The sequence below is a fragment of the Alexandromys fortis genome, unplaced genomic scaffold, assembly GCF_014885135.2.
Source record: "Alexandromys fortis isolate MF-2015 unplaced genomic scaffold, M_Fortis_MF-2015_v1.1 scaffold_4, whole genome shotgun sequence".
Classification (NCBI taxonomy): Eukaryota; Metazoa; Chordata; class Mammalia; order Rodentia; family Cricetidae; genus Alexandromys; species Alexandromys fortis.
Window position 1 is genome coordinate 31,401,446 of NW_026067944.1, and position 21,022 is coordinate 31,422,467.

Sequence of the window (21,022 nt, forward strand, 5' to 3'; positions counted from 1 at the left end):
AAAAAAAAAAAAAAAAAAAAAAAATCTTAGTGCAGTGAAATAAACCCTTTCCTCCACAGCAATAGAAAAGCAAACTAAGACAATAAAATCATCAGGCACAACAACATGTAAGAAGAGTTACAAGTGTGTGAACAGTTGCTGTCCCGCCTTGGGACTCTTAGACCTCCGCAAACTCCATTTGATGGCGAACATCATTACTTCAGTAATTTCACAAGGTTGCTGAGAATCTGAGAAACCACCAGAGAGGATCTTTAGAGTACCACACCAAAGCTCAGGGGTAAACTGAAATTTTTCATGTACTATACCTGTGCTTTTGCCTTGGAAAAGACATCAAAGGGATCTGAGATCCCAGGAGTAATACTAACCCTTGGGGAAACATTCAGGCAGCTTTGGATTCTCTTCCTCACTACATATTTAAATTCAGCTACAAATCATGAGCCAGAAGAAACTGGGAAAGTTGGATAGAGAGGCTTCCCAAACATACAACTTCACCTTTACCTGCCGAAAAAAGATTCCTTTTCTGGGTGTGTAAAGGGATTGTAAAAAGCCATCCTCACTGGGGGGACTGATTCTAAGATGCTGTGATTCCTGGGTCAGAATTTGCAGTCTGAGGTAGCCCCTGGCTGGATTTCTTTCTCATTCCCATCCCTTGGTCTCTAGTCCTGGTGTGAGACATGCTTACATAGCCTTCCAGACAGTTGTCTGGGTTGGCACAGTAGGGCATGCATATGGATGCTCTCTCCTTTACAAAATGAATCACTTCTTTAGATAAAAAAAAAAAAAAGGAAACCTAAAAATAAAAAATTAAAAAAAATTGCCAAGAGTTTGAAACTCCAGAGTTTGAAAATGGTCATGACCAGTCCTACCTTGCTCATAAAATTCCTCTCTCCCTTTATTGAGTCCTGCTTATTTGAGGACAGGTAAAAAGGTCATAAAACACAGATAATAATACCCCCTTCCCGGGGGCTGGAGAGATGGCTCAACGGTTAAGAGCATTGCCTGCCCTTCCAAAGGTCCTGAGTTCAATCCCAGCAACCACATGGTGGTTTACAACCATCTGTAATGAGGTCTAGTGCCCTCTTCTGGCCTGCAGGCATATATGCACACAGAATACTGTATACATAATAAATAAATAAGTATTTTAAAAAAATTAAAAAAAATAATAATAATACCCCCTTCCCAGGGGCTCCCTCTTCACTGAGATGTATACTCAATCATCCCCGGGAATGCTAAAGTCTTAGGTTAGCCCAGATGTCTTCCTTTTGTAGGGCAGGGGAGTGACCATCCACTCATACACACCTGCTTCGTGCCTTCGCCCCCAGCCGGTCACCCAGCACTTCTCCCCACCGCGCACTTTCTGGCCAGCTGGGGGGAGACATATTGGCTGAATGATCTGTTTCAGGGTCTCAGGCCAGGCTATACTGAGCTGTAGCAAAGCAATATCATAGTCAAAGGTTTGACTGTTATAGTATTCGTGGACCACAATCCTTCTGAGTGGAGAGATGAACTTGGCACTCCCCTGCACATACATCCCAAGGTGTGCAGTCCATGGAGTAGGGTCAGATAGCCTGGAGGAAAAGGAATGAAGCACAGGGTTAGTAACTGTTTGAAAGCAAGTAATTACAGAGCCATGATTAGGATGCACAGAGGAGGGCCTTACTGCCAAGTCCTGTTTTTAGCCCTGGTTCTGTTCAGTGCCATAGCAAGGTCCACAGCCTCCCTTGTCTCCTTGCTAGATGCAGCCGTGATGTAAGTTGTCTCATAATAGCAAGTTATAGCTGTACTCCAGAATATTCTCTCAGTGGTGTTTTGAGGAAATAGCTCAAAAGTTTCTTGCCCTCATGAACCAACCACATACAGGTCAAAAATATGGGTGACTTCATTTAATTTGTTACTCTTTTATTTATGCTAATAACATAGACACACAAGGACAGTAAGGTATTGTTTGGGGGCCCTTTTTTCAAATTCAAATGAAATGGCTATCAACAGATTAGACATTGAAGGGCTTTAGGCCTCAGAACATTATTGAAAAACTTTCTTGTGAGCTATCAGAATTTATGCAAGTCAGTGTAGTGGTTGCTTAGACCTTGGCCAATCCATCTGAGAGGGGCACAGAACTCCCTTATAAGGTTTGGTCTCCCACAGAATCGGTGTAGCAATCAGGGAGAATATGGGCACAGAGGACATGGAAACTTGGGGGAAAAAGCTAAGGACATGGTTCAGAGAAAGGCTAGCATCATATTTGGAGCAGTTATTTTACTTATTGATGAAGTTACTTCAATAATTAGCATGAATCCTGTAAGTTCCAGGGAAAGCTAAGATTCAAATTGTATAACTTCACTGTAAAACTCTATTTAAAATTTTGGATTAATTGGTGTTTTGTTTTACTTAAGATCCAGCAGATCTCAGACAGGCTTAAGATTTTTGTTGGTTTGTCTTTTTTAAATTTTTTTGTTTTTAGATTTATTTATTTTTGTGGTTCACTGGTGTTTTGCCTGAATGTGTATCTATGTGAGGGTGCCGGGTACCCTGGAACTGGAGTCCCAGTTATAAGCCATGTTGGTGCTGGAAAATAAACCCAGGTCCTCTGAAGCAACAGCCAGTGCTCTTACTGCTGAGTCATCTCTCTGGTCTTAGGTGTAAGGTTTTAAGTGAGGTTTTTCTTTTTTATTTATAAAGTTTTGCCTTTACCCTTAGTTCAAAGAGAACCTGTCCCTTAATAACCCTACAGGCAAAGGCAAACAGAGCCCTTCTGACGCCAGTCCTGGCTTCTGCTACCCCTGCCTCATCCAAAAGAGATCCATGCTCTCCAACTATCCTCCAGCACTGTCCTTCTCTACATTCCATACACTGACTTGGGTTTGGCCCTGTAGTTTAAAAGCCAGTCTCCATTTCCTCAGCCTAATGAAAGTCTCTCCAGCCTTGGTGATTCCTTTGTGTTCTTTTTTCTTTATGTCAATGGTATCTAAAAACAAAACTGGCGTACAACTGGTTCCCCCCACCCAAAGACATAAAGGAACCCAACTAAATTGTTCATTTCCACTAGAAAGCTTTTTCCGCAAACTGGAGGTCAGATATATGGTTTTGAGGGTGAAGACTGGGATAGCCTACCTGTTTCCGTGGAAACAATGGGCTGCTGAGAGAAGCCACTCCCTGGAGATGACAGAGGCACCACAGTAGGCTGATCCAACAAAGTGGAGGCTGACCTGCCATGGCCAGGTCCCCTCTTGGGAGTCAGAACCCCCAACGATGCGGTGGAGGGAGGAAGAGCCCCTGCTACAGCCTTTAGGAGAGGAAGGGTCATATGACTGAAAGGCAGACAGAAACAGAAACACACAGAGAGAAGCGGAAATTCTATCACATTATGGCTGTGTTGGTAGCTGAGTCATCAAGCCATCAGTTGGCAATCTCCTGCATATCTAGCAGAGAGGAAATCTATAGGTCTATCTGGAATCAGGGCCAACGCAGCACCCCTCCTCTGCTTCTGAGAGCATGCCCTGACTTGGAGTCTCTACGCTGATGCATAAGGGGGAGGAAGGCCCTGTAGTAACTAACAGCTGACATAATCAGCAGCTCGTGGAGTTAGATGATTATGTGGGAAAGAAACAGTAACTTCCAAATCTAAAAGAACTGAGAATGTCTTGGAAGTTGTGCTAATTGGAAGAGAAGGCATTTAGAAGAGAATTTGTAAGTCCAGGAAGCGGACAGCTACTGAAATTTGGTTATCAGAGCCCTTGTTTTTCAGTGTCAATGGCATCGATAAGGATAGATCGTGAACCTGTTGCCTCATGAAAGGTCACATGGCTGAGGAGGACATGCGGCAAAGGGAACTTTGGTGTTGTCCTCACGGAGAGTCATCCACTGGAGTCCACTGCCTTACACACAGGTGATTTCCCCCTTGACTGGGATCTTGTGTGTTAACTCTTTTATCCAGGAGGAAGCTGGAACAAACCTCAGAGGTTTTTATTTCTTTGGAATAATGTTGGATTCAGGTCACCAATAAGTATTGTTATTTCCTAGATCCAGAGCCATGGTACCCGGAGGCCATGGACATGACCAGTGGATGAAAGAAGAGAGAGACATGAAGCAAGAGAAGCCACTGCTACGCACTGCAGCCCTCTTCGTCACTCCCGTCTGCACAATCCACGATCCCGTCACACTGTGCATTTTGTTTCCGGAAGCAGATGTCATTGCCACACTTAAAGGTCCTATTGGTGCACGGAATGCCTAAAAATAAGTGAAAAGAAGGAACAATTTGGGTTTTTGTTGTTGTTGCTGTTGTTGCTTCTAGCCAGAAACAGATTTGAGGGAATGACTTGGAACTCTGGGAAAAGAGTTATAGTCACAGCACCCCTGTTTTCTGCTCTGGAAAAGGCTGGCAGAATAACCCCACAGGGACATGTTTCTTCACCTAAGCAGATCACGTGTAAGGCAGGCCAATAGCACACAGCTGAGAATCATTCCAACTGCCTCTCCTTACTCATGGCAAACACAAGATTAAAAAAAAAAAAAAAGTTGACCATATCAATGGCCTTGGGTCATGGCCTCTTAGCTATCTCTTAGTTTCATTCTCTCAGAAAAAAAAAGTCACACCCACATCACATGCTCTCCTTTTAGGGGAAAAATAACAAGAGAAACTCTGAATTACAATGCATTTGTTTACAACCTATGGGGTTAACTTTCTACAGAGGTATTAGCAGGAGTCCTCACAGTGTCTGGCAGGCTCCTCTATGACAGACCTTCATTGTCTCACCTACAGCTAGCATGAAAAGCCAGTAAAACCATGAAAACATGCCAATATTTCTACGGGAGCACATCCAATTCCACCCCGCCTACTGTGAGCAAGTATGTCATTGTTTTTTAGGCTGGGTAGGATTCTCCGAACAAGAGATATCAGGGCTAAAACTGAGAACAGTCTGGGGAAACTGGGGCAAGATGATCTCTCTGAATGCAACAGAGCTTTTGGCTCACTGAGGTGCTACCAAAAGAACAGAACCCTGTGTGTCTTCCTCACTCCGAGTGCAGTTCTGCTCATCCTGGCCATCCTCGCAGTCCCAGAAGCCATCACAGACCAGAGGGCCGCGCTGCCGGAAGATGCTGGCATTGCAGGCAGGTTTGGCAGTCACTGTGGTGAGAGACAGAAAAGTCATGAACACAGGACATCAGCTGGTCTCCCTGACAACCAGCAGTATCCCTCTAAAGCTGTGAACCTTAACGTGGCAAATATAGGGGAGTGACAGAATGTGGCTTTTCTTTTTCTTTTTTTTTTTTTTTTTTTTTGGTTTTTCGAGACAGGGTTTCTCTGTGGTTTTGGAGCCTGTCCTGGAACTAGCTCTTGTAGACCAGGCTGGTCTCGAACTCACAGAGATCCGCCTGCCTCTGCCTCCCAAGTGCTGGGATTAAAGGCTTGCGCCATGGATGCAGAAGTTTAGTGTAACTCCTTCTTTAGGTCTTGTTTTTGCTATTGTGTATGTGCGTTTACATCGGGTGGTTTATGTTACTTCAACTCATTGCATCATAAAGAATCATATTTTGTTTTCCTTTTGAGGTAAGATTTTACGTGTAACCCTAGCTAACCTGGAATTTACTATGCAAACCAGGTTGACCCCTGAACTCAAGGAGATCCTCTTGCCTCTACCTCCTGAGTGACAGGTTTAAAGATGTACTCCACCATGCCTGGCATAAGTAACCCTTTTCTAAGAAAAATAATCCCCCTCATCAGCTACGACCTGAGTGGAACTTGCCTACCCTCCTGAAGAAGGTGCAGGGGACTGAAATGAGCACTTTTGTCTCATTCATTTCTTTACCTTGGGTCTCTGACCAAAAATAATAAGTGTTCACAAAAAGCTTGGTGAATGAATTAATGTGAAACCCCCTTAAAGTTGTTTTATTCTGATAGATATATACCCTAAACACCACCACTTCCTCTTTGACATGCATCTTGAACTACCTTCACAGCCATGGCAGGCACAGTGCAGCAGCAAATGCTAGGCTTCCTGAGCCTCCTTAATCCCTAGGGAAAGGTGAGTAAGCTATCTGCTCCATTCTGCAGCCCCACAACGCAGGACAGTCAGATGCAATAGGGAGTAGAGTCAAAGCAGGAACTCAGTTTATTACTGTGAGCGTCAGCTTATATATGTTAAGTGACTTCCTGTGATATGGGGGTACCTCCAGTCAATGAGAGGCAGCCAAACCCTCCTCTACCCAGTTTTTGCTGTCTCACCCTTACTCAAACTCAAGCCAGGCTTTTTTCTGTCCAAAACCCCTCAAGGTATAAGCCCTGAGATAATTTTGGCCCAGCATCAAGCACCTGTACAAAAGACAGTTTTCACAGTGATTTCTGGATTGTGAAATTAGCACTTTTACTGTATCTGCCTGGGTCACCAGAGTATTTCTCATCTTAGTCCCTCTGAGCAGTGAGGAAAGTACACTGCTACCTTGAAATAGTTGGTTGTCTCCAACAGGGCCCAGCTGACAACCAGAGGATAGCTTCAAAATTGATGCAGTGAAATACAATGATAAAAATATTAGTCCTTATAAAGCAATGGCAATGGCTTTCGTCTGGAGCACCAGAGCAAAGAGCAGTAATAAAAAAAGAAAGAGAAACCTTTAACCACTAAAACTGACAGCATCTGTTTTCTTACAAAAAATAAAAGCCTGGCTGTGGCAGTGCATCCTTTAGCCCAGCACTCAAGACAAGGAGTTAGAAGGATCTCTTGTGAGTTTCAGGCCAACCTGGAATCTCTGTCTCAAAAAGTACACACACACACACACCCCGCCCAAAAATAAAAGAAAGAAAAAGAAAACAAAGAAAGAAGATTTTATACATTTAGAGTGCTAATAAGCCATAAATTAAAAAGATTTTGTTTTTTTTTTTCAATTTAAAAGTATACAAAGGAGTTAGGCATATAGTTCAGTGTTAGAGTACTTGCCTAGTATAAGAAAGACACTAGGCTTGATTCCAGTAACACACATATAGACAAATTGTAGAGAAATGGGTTATTTTTATGAACATAATTTTATATAGTTGCAGTATAATAAATATAATGTCTGTCCAAAGATATGGAAAAATTGCATACCGTCACTGTTACAAGAATATTTAAACATGAACGAAAAGGTTGACAATAACTTTATATTGTCCTACAAGTTATCTTCTAAATATCATTCCCTGCAACTAGAAATAAATTCAGGGACAGGTTGCAAATGACAATGAAAAACCAAGTTATATATTTTCTATCTAGACTAGGACTGTCTTGTATCCATTCCTTTGTCCTTACCAGCAGGATATCAGTGTATGTGTGGAGGAGGAGTCAGGAAGAACGTAAGACAGCAGTGTCTTTAGACATGGCAGGCCTAGTGCACAGATGAGCTCACAAGACTGTGGTGGCAGGCACAGGACCTCCACAACTTCAAGCCAAACTGGATCTCAGCACTGGGAAGGGGAAGTGGACAGGAGCTAACCAAGATGATATCTCCAATTGGCATCTGCTTGCAAAGGAAAAATTATTTTTTTCCAGCAGATTCTCACTGGGTATATTAACTACACTTAAGGGCTAGCCACAGGCCTAACGATACATGGCCAACACAGAACAAACTCAGTGGAATTTTTGTAGCCTTTTCTCTCCTATTGCTTTGTTTGGTATTTTTCTTTTTCTACCTTACCGATCTTTTGGTTGCAAACTATGGCTTCCAATTTTGTACTTTTATGGGTTTTGTTTTTGTGTCTGATGTGTGTGTGTGTTTCTTGTGGGTTTTTTTTCTGTTGATTTTTTGTTGTTGTTCTGTTTTCTTTGTTTGCTTGTTTTCTAAAGAGAGAGAAAGAAGGTAGAATTGGTGGAGAAGTGGGCAGGGTCTAAGAAGAACTGGGAGAGGAAAAACCTTTATCAATATATTTTATGAAAAAACTTTTTCAATAAAAAAGTAACTATAACAGAAAATATAAATAAATCCAACTTGTTCACCATGTCTGTGTTCCAAGAGCAACCACACTGAATTTACTTCTTGCAGATTCTGAGGAAGGAGAAGTATCTGAGCTTTGACATGGGATTGTGGTGGCTTAGGTCATTATCCACAAGATGTTAGTCCCCACTGTCAGAGTAATGCCACAGGAGTATGCAAAGTGAATTTCCCTCCCTCTTGACTATGTGACTTCTGAGCTATGGAATATGAGATAAACTTTTCAAGGCCAGGCCATATGGGGAGTCACATGTTTCTAGTTACTTTTCCTTGCTTTTGTTACTACTAGTTCCTTGGCTCATTGAAAGAAAATGCGATAAATACCAGCCATAATCCCCCTCCTGGAAGGCCTCAGCACAGAACCTCCCAGTGCTTGAACCTGAGCCACTCAGTTAAGCTGAGCCTATGCAACTCATGAATGCAAGATCAAGAATAAATGATGGGGTTAATTACTCCATTGAGTCTTGGGATAGCTAGTGATTGCAGAGCAACTATAGACACCGGTGTCAGCCAGCAGCAACAAAGATTCCAAGGAGTGATTTCTTCATAACGAAGTCATATTCCACCTACCACAGAAAAGCTCGTCACTTTCATCGAAGCAGTCATTTACCCCATCACAGCGCTGGGCCTGGGGGACGCACAAACCAGACGAGCATCTAAAAGACCCAGCAGGACAAGCTACAGGCAATTAAAACAGAAGAAGAAGAAATAAAGATAAAAAGAAACAGAAATTCTTGGCTTGGTTCCTAAAAGTCATCAGACTACCTTAGCAAAGAATTATGAAGTATTAGTTGGTTAGAGATTTGGCAGACAAACTGAAGCAATGATACAATTTCTCCATCCAACCAAGACTCTGCATAACTCTTAATGCATAATTTCCATTAGCAAAGAGTAAAAGCAAATCAAAGCTACAAAAGTTGAATCTAGGAAGACCAATGTCTGTTCCCAAAGCCCAGAGCTCCTGCTTCCTCCCTCACTGCCCATCGTTCCTTCCAATTTAACTAGGCGACTCATCAAAGATAAAACCATTGAGCCAGAGCTTATGGGTAAGCATCACACCAATAATAAGTCCTCTCTTCTGTCAAATGAAAGAACAGAGAACACATGTCAGACTAGCTACTGTCTCAGGGGCAGTGGGAAGAGTGGTTGGCCTGCTAGACCATCATCAGGATGTGTGAAGCCATTAGCAATGGATACACTTTGTTTTTCCCGTGTGTCCTCTGGAAATTCAACCCCTCTGAGTATCAGAGTGCAGCACTGAATCCAGAAGCGGTGTGTTTGGAGTTGGCAGAGTGGACCACGGTAGAAAGTAGATTCTTCCCTTGTCATACCCTCATGGTATCTCCACTGCGTCACTTTTATTTGTCTCCTTTCAAAAGAGTCTAAAATATCTCCAAGTCATTATCTACACTCCTCAGCTTCAACCACTTCCCTCAAACGTTGCCTTTCCCAGGACCACTTCCTGGCTCTGTTCTGTGGTTTCTTATACAAATTTCAACTTTCTGAAAGCTGACCTTTGAGTCATCTTACCTAACCATCTCTCCACAGTCACTGTCAGCCAAGGAGAATACAGAATGCCCCTCACAGAGCCCCTGTATGTTTGTATAAACACTATGATCACATGGATTTATGGCTAGCACAGAAAACATTACGATGAGTACTGTAGAGGCTGAGGCAAGAGGATTACCACAAGTTCAACACCAGCCTGGTCTACATAGGCTAACCAAAATTACACAGTTAGAATTTGTCTCAAAAGGAGAAGAAGAAGAAGAAGAAGAAGAAGAAGAAGAAGAAGAAGAAGAAGAAGAAGAAGAAGAAGAAGAAGAAGAAGAGAGGAAGAAAGAGAGGAAGAAAGAAAGAAAAGAAGAAGGTGAGGGAAGAAAATTTTTTAAAAAAAGACCAAAATATAGGCTTTTCCTATATTTTAGAAGTCAAATGAAAAAAATGTATTTTAACTCTAAGTAGTATCAAAAGGCTATTTTTCTATAATTTAAAATATATCACTAATAGATACTTTAATATATCTTTTATTATTTTGTAGTATATGTTACTTGCCTATTTTAGAAGATAAATAATAGCAAATAACAAAAATGAAACAGTATTAATTCCTTAAATTCTCAAGGCCTGAAATAAAGAAAGACTAGCCTTGCTTTATCATTAAGGGCTCCTCAGATTTTTTTAAACCGATTCCAAACTTACGTTGACTGATGTTATAGCCGCCATATTCTACCAAGAGAGGCTTGTCTGAAAGTCTGGAACTACATTGGAGCTGGATGTGGACCAAGGGGCTGGGCACTCGGAAAATGGTCTCGTGATCCATGTAGGAGCCACAGTACCTGAGAAGACAAGAGTCAGGGGGTCCGTGTGGTGTGAGGTCCCAGAGACTCTGTTCCATTGCCAGTGGACATCACTGATGCTTTGGCCATTCAGGCTCCATGAACAGAGAGGCTTCAGGCAGAGCTAAGAATGACAGCTACTTTGTGCTGTGGGACTGTGGTGTGGTAAGAGTTCTCCTTCGCTAAACAGAACACAACACTGTTGACCTGTTGCTTTCATTATTAACACTGCAGATTAACAAGACAATGGCTCAAATTCTCTGAGTTTTCGTATTTTTACAGTCAAAAATATGTAACAAGAATGGCCTGCTTTTATCCACAAACTCCTCTGTAGAGTGGAGCAGAATCTGTGAGCTCAGGCTGAAAATATGCAAATACTCCCACCCACAGTTGAGACAAAAGACAACAACATTAATTCAATCTTAATTGAAATCTGATTCGCACTGCGGGGCTTGTCCTTGGCAGCAATTCAAAAAAGGCACAATTACGCACAGTATTCCCTACCTTGACTTTTTCTCTACTTCCCATCCTTTCACATGAGCAGGGTTCCCAGGGTCCTCTTGAGTAAATGTCAACCTGGTTAATAATTCTCACTATGTGCACATTGTAGCTAATGGAGCATAGAAAATTACTTTATAGCAAGATAAGTTAGTTTACTGCCCGGTGCAGGCGAGGCTTTTCCAGTGGGAAACCTATGGGAAGTGTCAAGACTCTATGGAAAACACCCGATACAAGAATAAAGGGCGCGATTGCTTGGTACCTGTGAATGCCAAGCACTCTGGACTCCCAAGGCCTTTGGGAACTACTAACGTTCCATTGCCGTCAGAAGCACTATCTACAAATTTGAAGGCTTAAAAAAAAAAAAAGACACCTATATTATTCAGAAATCTTTGGCAGTTGGCCGAAACTCAGGAAGTTGAGAGGATATAACCCGCTATGAGGACACAGAAAAAAGTGGCTGTTGGGGGGGTCTGAGAGGCACCTAAGGCCAAGTCAAGCTGTTAGGAGCATACCGTAGCTAGTCATGTACACTGAAAACATGGCCATTGTCTTATCTGTGTCTCAGAGTGGCTGCTTGTGCTTTGTGCCTTCTCTTAGCATCTAGACTTTTCTTGCAAAGGTGAGCTCCTCTTGGTGTATTGGTATGGTTTGAATGTGAAGGGTCTCCTACAGGAGCATGCAGTTGAGTAGTCGATCCTAAGATGGTAACAGTGCTATAGAAGGCTGTAAACATTAGGGGACAGGTCCCAACTGGAAGTAGATAGTTAGGGGTGGAGTCCTAAAGGGTACATTATCCTGGCCGCACCCCACTCCACCCCACCCCTGCCCCTGCCTCACCTTCTGCTTCCTGGTTGGTCTCTGCAATGTGCCTAGCTGCCCCATGCCACCAGACTGAGCCACTCCTACCATGGTGACTCCTCCGTCACAACAAACTAAAATCCCCTGAAACTTAGAGCCAAACTAAGTGCTTCCTTCTCTTTGCCTCATATTTTGACATAGCAACAAGGAAATTAACTAGCATACAGGCTAAGGGGGGGCGGCTCACAGAGAAGGGAGCCTTTGCACCTATGCTTGGGCTGGCGTTTGAAGATTAGTGTACTGCAGAGCATGGAGGTGCGTTATAGATTAAAAGTAAAAAAAGTAGAAATGGAAGAAACCCAGCAAGAGTCTGTTTATATTCTGTGTTCAGACACTTAACAAGGAATGGTTATCATGAAGAAGTGAAGGGTTTTGTTAAAGTTCAGATAAAGCAAAGATGTTTCTGCTGACTCAGAATCTGTACACCAGTTGGCCTGATGCTAGATTCTAGCACTTTCTTAGACACCAAAGGCTGTTCTTCGCTGCTCTAGGATTCTAATAATGCATTCAGCTCCCCTGGATACAAATACCCCATTGATGTTATCTGATGCTCCCGAGAGAACCTTGGATTTCTTTCCATCAACACTGGTTTTTGTTGTTATTGTTTTGTTTTTTTGTTTTCCAGTGTCCTCATTGCAGACCACATTCCCTCGTCCCACTTCTCAGTTCGGTTTTGATGAAACAAAGCAGAGTCTTTCTTCTCTAGATGGAAAGTATTGGCCTAGAAAGAGCTGGGGATGTGCCTAGAGAGGGGATAAGCAGAATCAGATGAGTCTTACAGTTCTTCAGCTGGCCTAAAGGACCAGAAAGAAGCAGCTCTGCTTCAGGGAAAGTATTAGGGGCAGGAAGTTTTCCTGGTATTGGTTGGGAAAAGACTCTTCTACTTGAAGCAAAATGTCCTGGATCATATCATATTTGTTCATTCTGAGGGGAAAGTCTTCTCTCCCTTTCTTTCTTTCTTTTTTGTTTGTTTTTTGTTTAGTTTTAGTTTTAGTTTATTTGTTGTTGTTTTTTAGTTTCTTATTTAAAAGATTTTTTTTTCATTTTACATACCAACCATAGTTCCCCCTCCCTCTTCTTCTTCCCCTCCTCCCACTTCCCCCATCTCCCCCACCCTATCCAGTCCTCAGAAAGGTAAGGCCTCCCATGGACAACAAAGTCTGGCATATTAAGTTGAGGCAAGATTAAGGCCCTCCCCTAGGCTGAGCAAGGTATCACTCCATAGGGAACAGGCTCCAAAAATCCAGTTCATGCACTAGGGATAAATCCTGGTCCTACTGCCAGTGGCCCCACAGACTGCCCAAGCCTCACAACTGTCCCCCACATTCAGTAGGTCTCACTTGGTCCTATGAAGGTTCCCAAGCTATCAGTCCAAAGTCAGTGAACTCTCTCTGGCTTGGGTCATCTGTCTCTGTGGGATTCCCCACCATGATCTTGACCCCTTTGCTAATATAATCTCTCCTCCCTCTCTTTTAATGGACTCCTTGAACTAGGACCAGGGCTTAGCTGTAGATTTCTCCAACTGCTTCCATCAGTTACTGGATGTAGATTCTATGATGGGAGTAAGGTAGTCACCAATCTGATTACAGGGGAATACCAGTACAGGAACCCTCTCGACTATTGCTAGGAGTCTTAGCTGGGTTCTTCATTGTGGATTCCCTAGCATAGGTTTCTCCCTAACCCCATAATGGCTCCCTCTGTCAATGTATTTCTTTCCATACTCTTCCTTTCTGCCCTTCCCCCAACTCAACCAACCATTTGCCTTATGTCCTCCTCCCCCTTCCCTTTCACTTTTCCTTCCCTCCTCCCCTCCCAGTTTACTCAGGAGATCTTATTTATTTTCCCTTCCCAAGGGCATGCATGCCTATCACTCTTAGGCTCCTCCTTGATACCTAGCTTCTCAGGGGCTGTGGATTGTAGCCTGTTATCCTTTTCTTTACATCTAATATCTACCCGTGAGTGAGGGCATGCTGTGTTTTTCTTTGTGGGTCTGGGTTACCTCACGCAGGATGTTTTTTTTCTAGCTCCATCCATTTGCTTGTAAATATTAAGATGTTATTTTCCACTGAGTAAACTTCATTGTGTAAATGTACCACATTTTCTTTATACGTTCTTTGGTTGATGGACATCTAGGTGGTTTCCAGGTTCTGTCTATTGCAAATAATGGTGCTATGAACTTTGGTCCTGTCTAGCTTGTGTTCTGTAAACTTCTTGTACCTTCATAGGTGTGTCCTTTAGGTTAGGAAAGTTTTCCTCTGTAATTTTGTTGAATATATTTTCTATTCCTTTGAGTTAGAATTCTCCTTCTTTTAGCCTTATTATTCTTAGATTTGGTTTTTTTCATGGTGTCCCAGATTTCATGAATGTTTTGTGTTAAGAATTTGTTGGATTTGACATTTTCTTTGACCAGTGAATCTATTTTTTCTATCGTATCTTCAATGCCTGAAATTCTCTCCTTCATCTCTTGTATTCTGTTGGTTATGCTTACATCTACGATTCTTGTTCATTTACCCAGATTTTCCATTTCCAGAATTCCCATGGTTTGTATTTTCTTTATTGACTCTCTTTCAATTTTCATGTTCTGAACTGTTTCCTTCACCTGTTTGATTGCTTTTTCTTCGTTTTCATAGCTTTCTTTACGCTGGCTGCTGGGGTTTTCTCTCCATTTCAAGGCACAGTTTGTCCATTCCTAAACTCAAAGCGCCATAGAAGCTGGGAAAGAGCATGTGCTCCAGATCTTTACTTTCCTTAGATATGAAGTTTCGTGTTCTTGAAGCTTTAGGGATACATTTTTTGGGTTTATTTATTTTATTCTGTTTTTTTAGATGAGGAAGTCTCACCATGTAGCTCTAGCTAGGCTGGAACTTGTTATGTAAAGCAGGATATCCTGGAACTGCCTTTGCCTCTGGCATGTTGGAATTAAAGGCATGCACCACATATTTTTGATGTTCAGCTTGCATCCTTACATTGAATGCTAACAAAAACAAGTTTAAAAATAGCTGTAATCAAAAAGCGGTAATATTTTTCCTAGTCAATAAACTACTAGAGGACAGGCAAGTTTTGAACTTGACCCCATATAAGAGATGCTTCAAGCTGGACATGGTGGTGCAGGCCTTTAATCCCAACACTGAAGAGGCAGACATATCTCTCTGGGATATCTAGCCAGCCTGGTTTACGTAGCAAGTCCCAGGACAGTCAAAGCTATGTAAAAAGCACCTGTCTCAAAAACAAAACAAAAACAGAAAAAAAAATAATAACATAAACTTATTTCAAGCTGTATTTCAATAATGAATAGAGGTCATATCTTAATGATGGGGTTCAGTGAGATCTCTTCCAGTGAAAACAGGAGCATGGCTACTTTGCAGATTGTCTCTCTAATCAAAAGATGTTTTGTTCAGAAAAACCTCTTAGAGGGCTGGCCAGATGGCTCAGTGGTAAGTGCTTCCTGTGCAAGCATGAACACCTGAGTTTGAAAACCAACACCCACATAAAAAGCCAGCTGTGGGGGTATGAGCACAGGAAACTCACTGAGGCTTGCTGGCCAGCTAGCCAACCTAACCAAAAAAAAAAAAAAAAAAAAAAAAACTTCAGTTCAGTGAGATGTGGTCCCCAAAAGGTACAGCTGAGAGTGATAAAGGATGATACCTTATCTCAACCTCTAGGATGTCAGCATGGGTATACACACGCATACACTTTCTCTCATATGCATATGCTGCATGAATGCACATACGCTTGCATGCTGCACACACATATAAACTCAAAAGAAAAAATTTAAAAAATAAAAAGAAATGAGGAAGGAGAAAGGGAAGGCTTGGGGAAAAGGAAAGTTTCATTCAGAAGACAACAAAGAGAAAAGAATTGACTGGAAAAGCCTTTAATTCACAAGATACTTCTTAGAGTGTGACTCGAGAAGCTATTCTGCCAAAAGAGATCACAGCTGTATTTTTGAATGGAGTTTTATAGTTTTAGGAATGAACCAACAACAATAATATCTAAAGAACAAATTAAGATATAGGATGATAGGACCTATGTGATGGATTCAGGAATCCCAGGCACCTACATGTTTGAGATTCTTTCTGGTCAACCATTTTCTAGTGTTAGGATAGCCATGTCCAAAGCTGGCTAATAGTCTTTTGTTCTTGTACATCAGAATGAGAGGTGCCCTTGTTAATTTTCCCAGTAGCTCCAGGATTCAACAATGCCTTTGTAAAACACAGAATACCCTCAGGAACAGCCCAGCAGCAGAGAGAAGGTGTGGGGCTGAGCATCTGAATTCTGCTATGACCACAGGTGCCAACTCTTCGTGTATATGTTTCTGACCCACTCTATTCTTGGCTCCTTCTATCAGTAAACTGAAGACTCCGAGTGGACAAGGAACTGTCCATGTGATCCCTCACGTAGGAAAATCACTTACATGTGTTCATTAATTTCCCACCATCCATGCTCACAGCCTTTCATACTCTTCTTGGTCAGTGAGTAGTTGTAGAATCTCAGGGCTATGCCCAGAGTTGCCAGGGGAGTCTGTAAAAAACAAAAAGCAAGTCAGAAAAATGCCTCCGTAGAGCTCATTTCCGGTTAAAATATCCTTGCTTTCCCCATACACATTCTTTTGAGTTATTGCTTTAAAGATGTTCTGCTCTTTGTGGTATGTAGCACTTGGTGAGATGTACCATGGAGGGAGGGGGAGAAGGAACCTGAGAGGGGAATTGTAGGAAGCAGGTGTTGTAAAGTGGACATGGGAAAAATAGGGGGTGGAAGAACGGATAATGCAGGGGGAGAGAAAAGAGGGGGAGATAGAATATTCAATAATGTCATAGGGAAGCATTATTTTATGTTTACTTAAAAATACAAATATGTGCACATACATATATATGTATATGTGTGTGTATTTATTTTAATGGGGTCCCAGCACATGGGGTGACAGTGCTCCTCCCAAGAGTCAAACACTGTGTAACAAAAATTTCAATATTAGTCAAGGAAAATTTTCCTTTGTCATTGCTGGTCAAAGGAAACAAGATGGGCTATTTCCATTGTCCTTGATTCTCTTCCAGAACTTGAAGGTAAAACCCTATTATTGCTGAAGACTCATTCATCAGACACAGGCTTGGAGGAATAGGGCTAGAACTGACTTGGAAGGCTCCTCCCTGAGAACCGTTGTTCATAGCATTGGAAAGTTCCAGGAATGTTGCCAAAGGAGAAAAGTAACCAGTAGATCTACCCAGGTATAAAGTCTATAAGCCACAAAAATGACTTGCTGAGCAATTTACCCCCCCTCTTGGTGCAATATTGGTGCTTTTATCTTGGAGGTAACCAACAGCTATCTAATTTGACTGAAGGCCTGCTGAATAGCAGGGAAATTACACCTGATACTGTAAACCTACACAACCATTCATGATTGGTGAGGTCATCGTCCCTAAAGGAAAGTCTACTGCCATCATTTTCCTACACCAATATAATTTCTAGCTGTGTTCTAATCACTTATCCTACAGATAAGTGTCGTTCTCGCTCCTCATCAAATCAGCTTCTTTTTGTAAAGATGGATACTATTACATAGACACACGGGATCAAAAGGCAGACTGTGGCATGCCCAACTACAGCTGATAGGTCTGCAACTCAACCCCTATACCAAAGGCTCAGGAAAAACTGCTGAAAAGTGGGGGAAAGATGATAAGTGCGTTTGCTGCTAGACAGTGACCCCTAGAAGTACACTATGCACCCACAAAATATCAACATATGGTGCCTGAACAAGACCAGCATAATGACAATACCGGCTGACAGGATATTGTGGACAATGAAAATTCCACGTGGTCCTGCCCAGACGTGAAGAGGTACAAGTGGTCAGTAGCTCCTGAGAGAGAAGAACAGTTTCTTCCATGGAGGAGCTTCTGCAGAGACTGTCCAGTTCAAAACAATTCATTCTGGATTAGCTTCATACGTATACATGTGAAACACTACATGAACTCGGTAATTAAATCGACATAAAATAATAATAACATAAGAAGAGATCATGAATCTGGCTAGGGGCAGGGGAACTCAGAGGAGGAACTGAAGTAGAAAGGGGAGAACGGAAGTGATGAAGATGAAGGGCTCATGTATGAGATTGACAAATGATAAAATTGCCTTTAAAAATTGTAGGAAATATTTTACCATGCAATCCTATTATGTTCTTCTTTGGATTGATTTTATCTGTTGGCATACTGTTCTGACAGATGTCGTATTTTGGTTATGCACTTGTGTGTGTGTGTGTGTGTTGTAAGTACATACATGTGTACAGTTGCTTCTTTCTAACATAAATATAGGCAGTCATTCATTATTACCCACTTTTGAGAGAGACTAACTCGGACATTTTATGAATCATTTTAACATGATAATTAACCTGTTAAGCCAGTAATATGATCCCCAATTTACCGAAGAATAAAAAACCGTAGCTGACAAAAGATGACTAGCTTTCTAGAGGTTAGGAAATGCAGACCAAAGAGTTAACCTAATCTTTTACTTGCCACTTTCTGCACAATATATCATGAGGGACTCAAGTAGAATAGGAAATTACCCCAACTGAGTGTTAGAAATTGTTGTGGCAAAGATGCCTGCATATTTCCTTCATAGAGGCAGAGAACAGGTGACTCTCTTCCAAGCCACCCCACCAATTTCCTCTGTGATATGGAGAAGGGACTTCCATGGCTCACTGTAACTCCACTGATGGCTGCTGGGCCTTGTCTCATGTCCCTTCTATGTCCCTTTCTCTATTACTCACTCCCTGGTATGATATGACTTTTCCCTTATAAAGATTTTTTTCTTCAGCCCTCAACCCTAAACCTCTAGCAGAATAGAAAGTAAGCCAATATTCTTATTTCTACTCTGACTAAAAATCACAAGTGTTTATGGATTTTCATCTTAAGTCTCTGGATTATTACAGAATCAAAATTTGTTCTATATCACAGGAATTTCAAACATTTGGCAGAATTACAGGGAAAGGTACATTCCTTATCCTGGTTGTTGAATGAATTCAAAAAGATACGTCTGTGTTTTGGAGGAATTGGAGAAGGAAAATATGGCATTTTCCCCTCTCCTCCTCTTTCCTTAGTTCTTTATCTATTCTCTCTTACCCTTTTAGCTACCCAATCCTCTGACCACCTGAGACTCTAAATTCTGAAAATCTGGCAAAGGGCAATCAAGGATCAAGCTTCTTATTTATAAATGACCATACTATTGGCAACAAACAACTTAAGGATACTTGTCACCAGTACATTGAAGCAAACATCAGATTTGGTCAAAATAGTAAAATCATTTGAAATATTAAATTTGCATGACTATGTATAAATGATCACACATGTTGAATTTCCTCCTGCCTCAGGGTCCTCCCCTCAACTGTTCCCATGACTGCAACACCCTTATCCTAGGCACTGATAGGGGAGGTTCCTCTTTTTCCTCTCAGCACCTCTGCAAATGTTCCCCTTGGTAATGAGGCTTTTATGACCTCCTATTAACAACCCCTCAACTTCCTTCCCTTCCTGCTTCTAGTTTCCCTACCAAACTCTCGCACCTCCTCAACTTCTTCATTTTCCCCATAGCACCGTGTCACCATGTGACACACTACATATAGTTGTCCCTCAGTATCTTGGGAAGATTGATTTATAGACCCTCCTCATCTCCAAATCTAAGAATACTCAAGTCCCTTACATAAAATGCATACTATCTGCAAAACTCACACATATTCTCTCATATACTCCAAATATCTATTTTGTTCATACTGGCTAATATGATGCAATAATTTTTGTAAAATGCAGTTCTATTCTATTGTTTGAGAAATAATATGCTATATATGTTCAATATAGGTGCACACTTGATGGAGTCGTTTAACTGAACCCATAGATGTGAAACCCACAAATAGGGAGGATTCGTTGTATATGTAGCTTGTTAGCCTATCACCTGTCTCCCCCTACTGGAAGGCGCATCCCATGAAAGACGAATTCTTCACTTACTTTCTATTTCAGATTTCCTGTCTATTTTAGTACGTGGTTCCAGGCCCACAGCTATCATTCAGTGACATATTGATGAATTCAAACTGTATATATTTGTCATTTACATCCAGTCTAATTATGATGCCACACACTAATGAGTTTATGCGTATGTACTAAGTGAGCAATAGTGACATCTTCCACTTCCGTATACTAGTATAGTAGGAAAAGAAAAGCAGCTTTAAGACCAAAATTTAAGATAGCAAGCAATGCCTTGACAAGCAGAAGAGGGAGATTATGAATTTCATATAAATTTACATTTTGATTTACTCATATACTGAATATAAATAATCTAATCTAATTTATTATTTTATCAATCTCCATTATGAATAGCACTATTTGTAATAAAATAATTTGTTGATTCTGCAACAATATCTTTAGATTTTAAAAGATAAATATAAACAAAATAAATTGGAGAAATAAGATCAAATCAGTTGAGAGCAGTAGCTATCCTGACAGCAGAGGATGTAGACAATGGAAATTTTCATTTTCTAGATAATATATTTCAACAAGGTTTATAGCTCCTAACATTAAATGCCATTGTTCTTAAAATTTCAGAAACTAAGGGATTAAAACATATTTTGCTAAGATAGAACAAATTTCCCCAGAGATACTAAGAAGATTGAGGCTACCTGAAATTTCCAGGTACACGTGCACTTCGGAGGATAGTAGCTTGGGTAATACGGACTTGAAATTTTCCCTTCAAAGCTGTTGATCTCCTTGACCAATATCGTGTTTTCACACTCTGAAAGAAGGTATCCACACACAAGGACCCGACGTGAGGAGACGAGGGCATGGCTGCACACTTTCTCTACATGTGCACATTTACACAACTATTGAACTGGCATAGTTTTGAGTCATTATCTATTCAAAGAAAGAACCCCCAGTAGATACTTAGCTAATGTCAGGTCCCAAGGAAACTCCAGTTCCCAAAATTCCCAAGGTAGTCCAGATATACAGAAATGGGCTCCGCCTGGACTATAGGAGAATTTCTGGAGGTTAGATAAAAGCCAACATTCCTCAGGAACTCTTCCCCCTCTATCAGAAGAAGTTATGTCTCTTATCATTGGCAGAGGGACAAATTGCTGTCTGTGTGCCAATTAGCGTACCAAGGCTGCTGCTGGCCTGCAGGCTCCCTCAGTATGCAAGTACCCATGACACATTTCAAAGAGATGCTAGTGTCCTAGCTCTTCTAACCTCCTCCCCTACCCTAATCTCTCCCCTGCTCACTGACTTCCCTTCCCCTAGCTACCCATTCCCCTTATAACAATGCTGTTTCTCTCTGTGCCTGCCTTTTACACATTCTCTCTCTCTCTCTCTCTCTCTCTCTCTCTCTCTCTCTCTCTCTCTCTC

General features: G+C 41.5%; 1 protein-coding gene across 1 annotated transcript in view; it reads right to left on the reverse strand.

Annotated features, from left to right (window-relative positions):
* Nucleotides 1-21,022, reverse strand: part of Tmprss7 (transmembrane serine protease 7) — a 38,182-nt gene that overhangs the window by 2,275 nt on the left and 14,885 nt on the right. Inside the window, exons 6-13 of the mRNA XM_050149092.1 lie at nt 20,302-20,480; nt 16,066-16,172; nt 10,156-10,292; nt 8,527-8,634; nt 5,015-5,125; nt 4,111-4,227; nt 3,112-3,283; nt 1,300-1,568 (exon numbers count right to left, since the gene is read on the reverse strand). Of these exons, the coding sequence (XP_050005049.1) occupies nt 1,300-1,568; nt 3,112-3,283; nt 4,111-4,227; nt 5,015-5,125; nt 8,527-8,634; nt 10,156-10,292; nt 16,066-16,172; nt 20,302-20,480 (1,200 nt within the window). The remainder of the gene's footprint in view (nt 1-1,299; nt 1,569-3,111; nt 3,284-4,110; nt 4,228-5,014; nt 5,126-8,526; nt 8,635-10,155; nt 10,293-16,065; nt 16,173-20,301; nt 20,481-21,022) is intronic.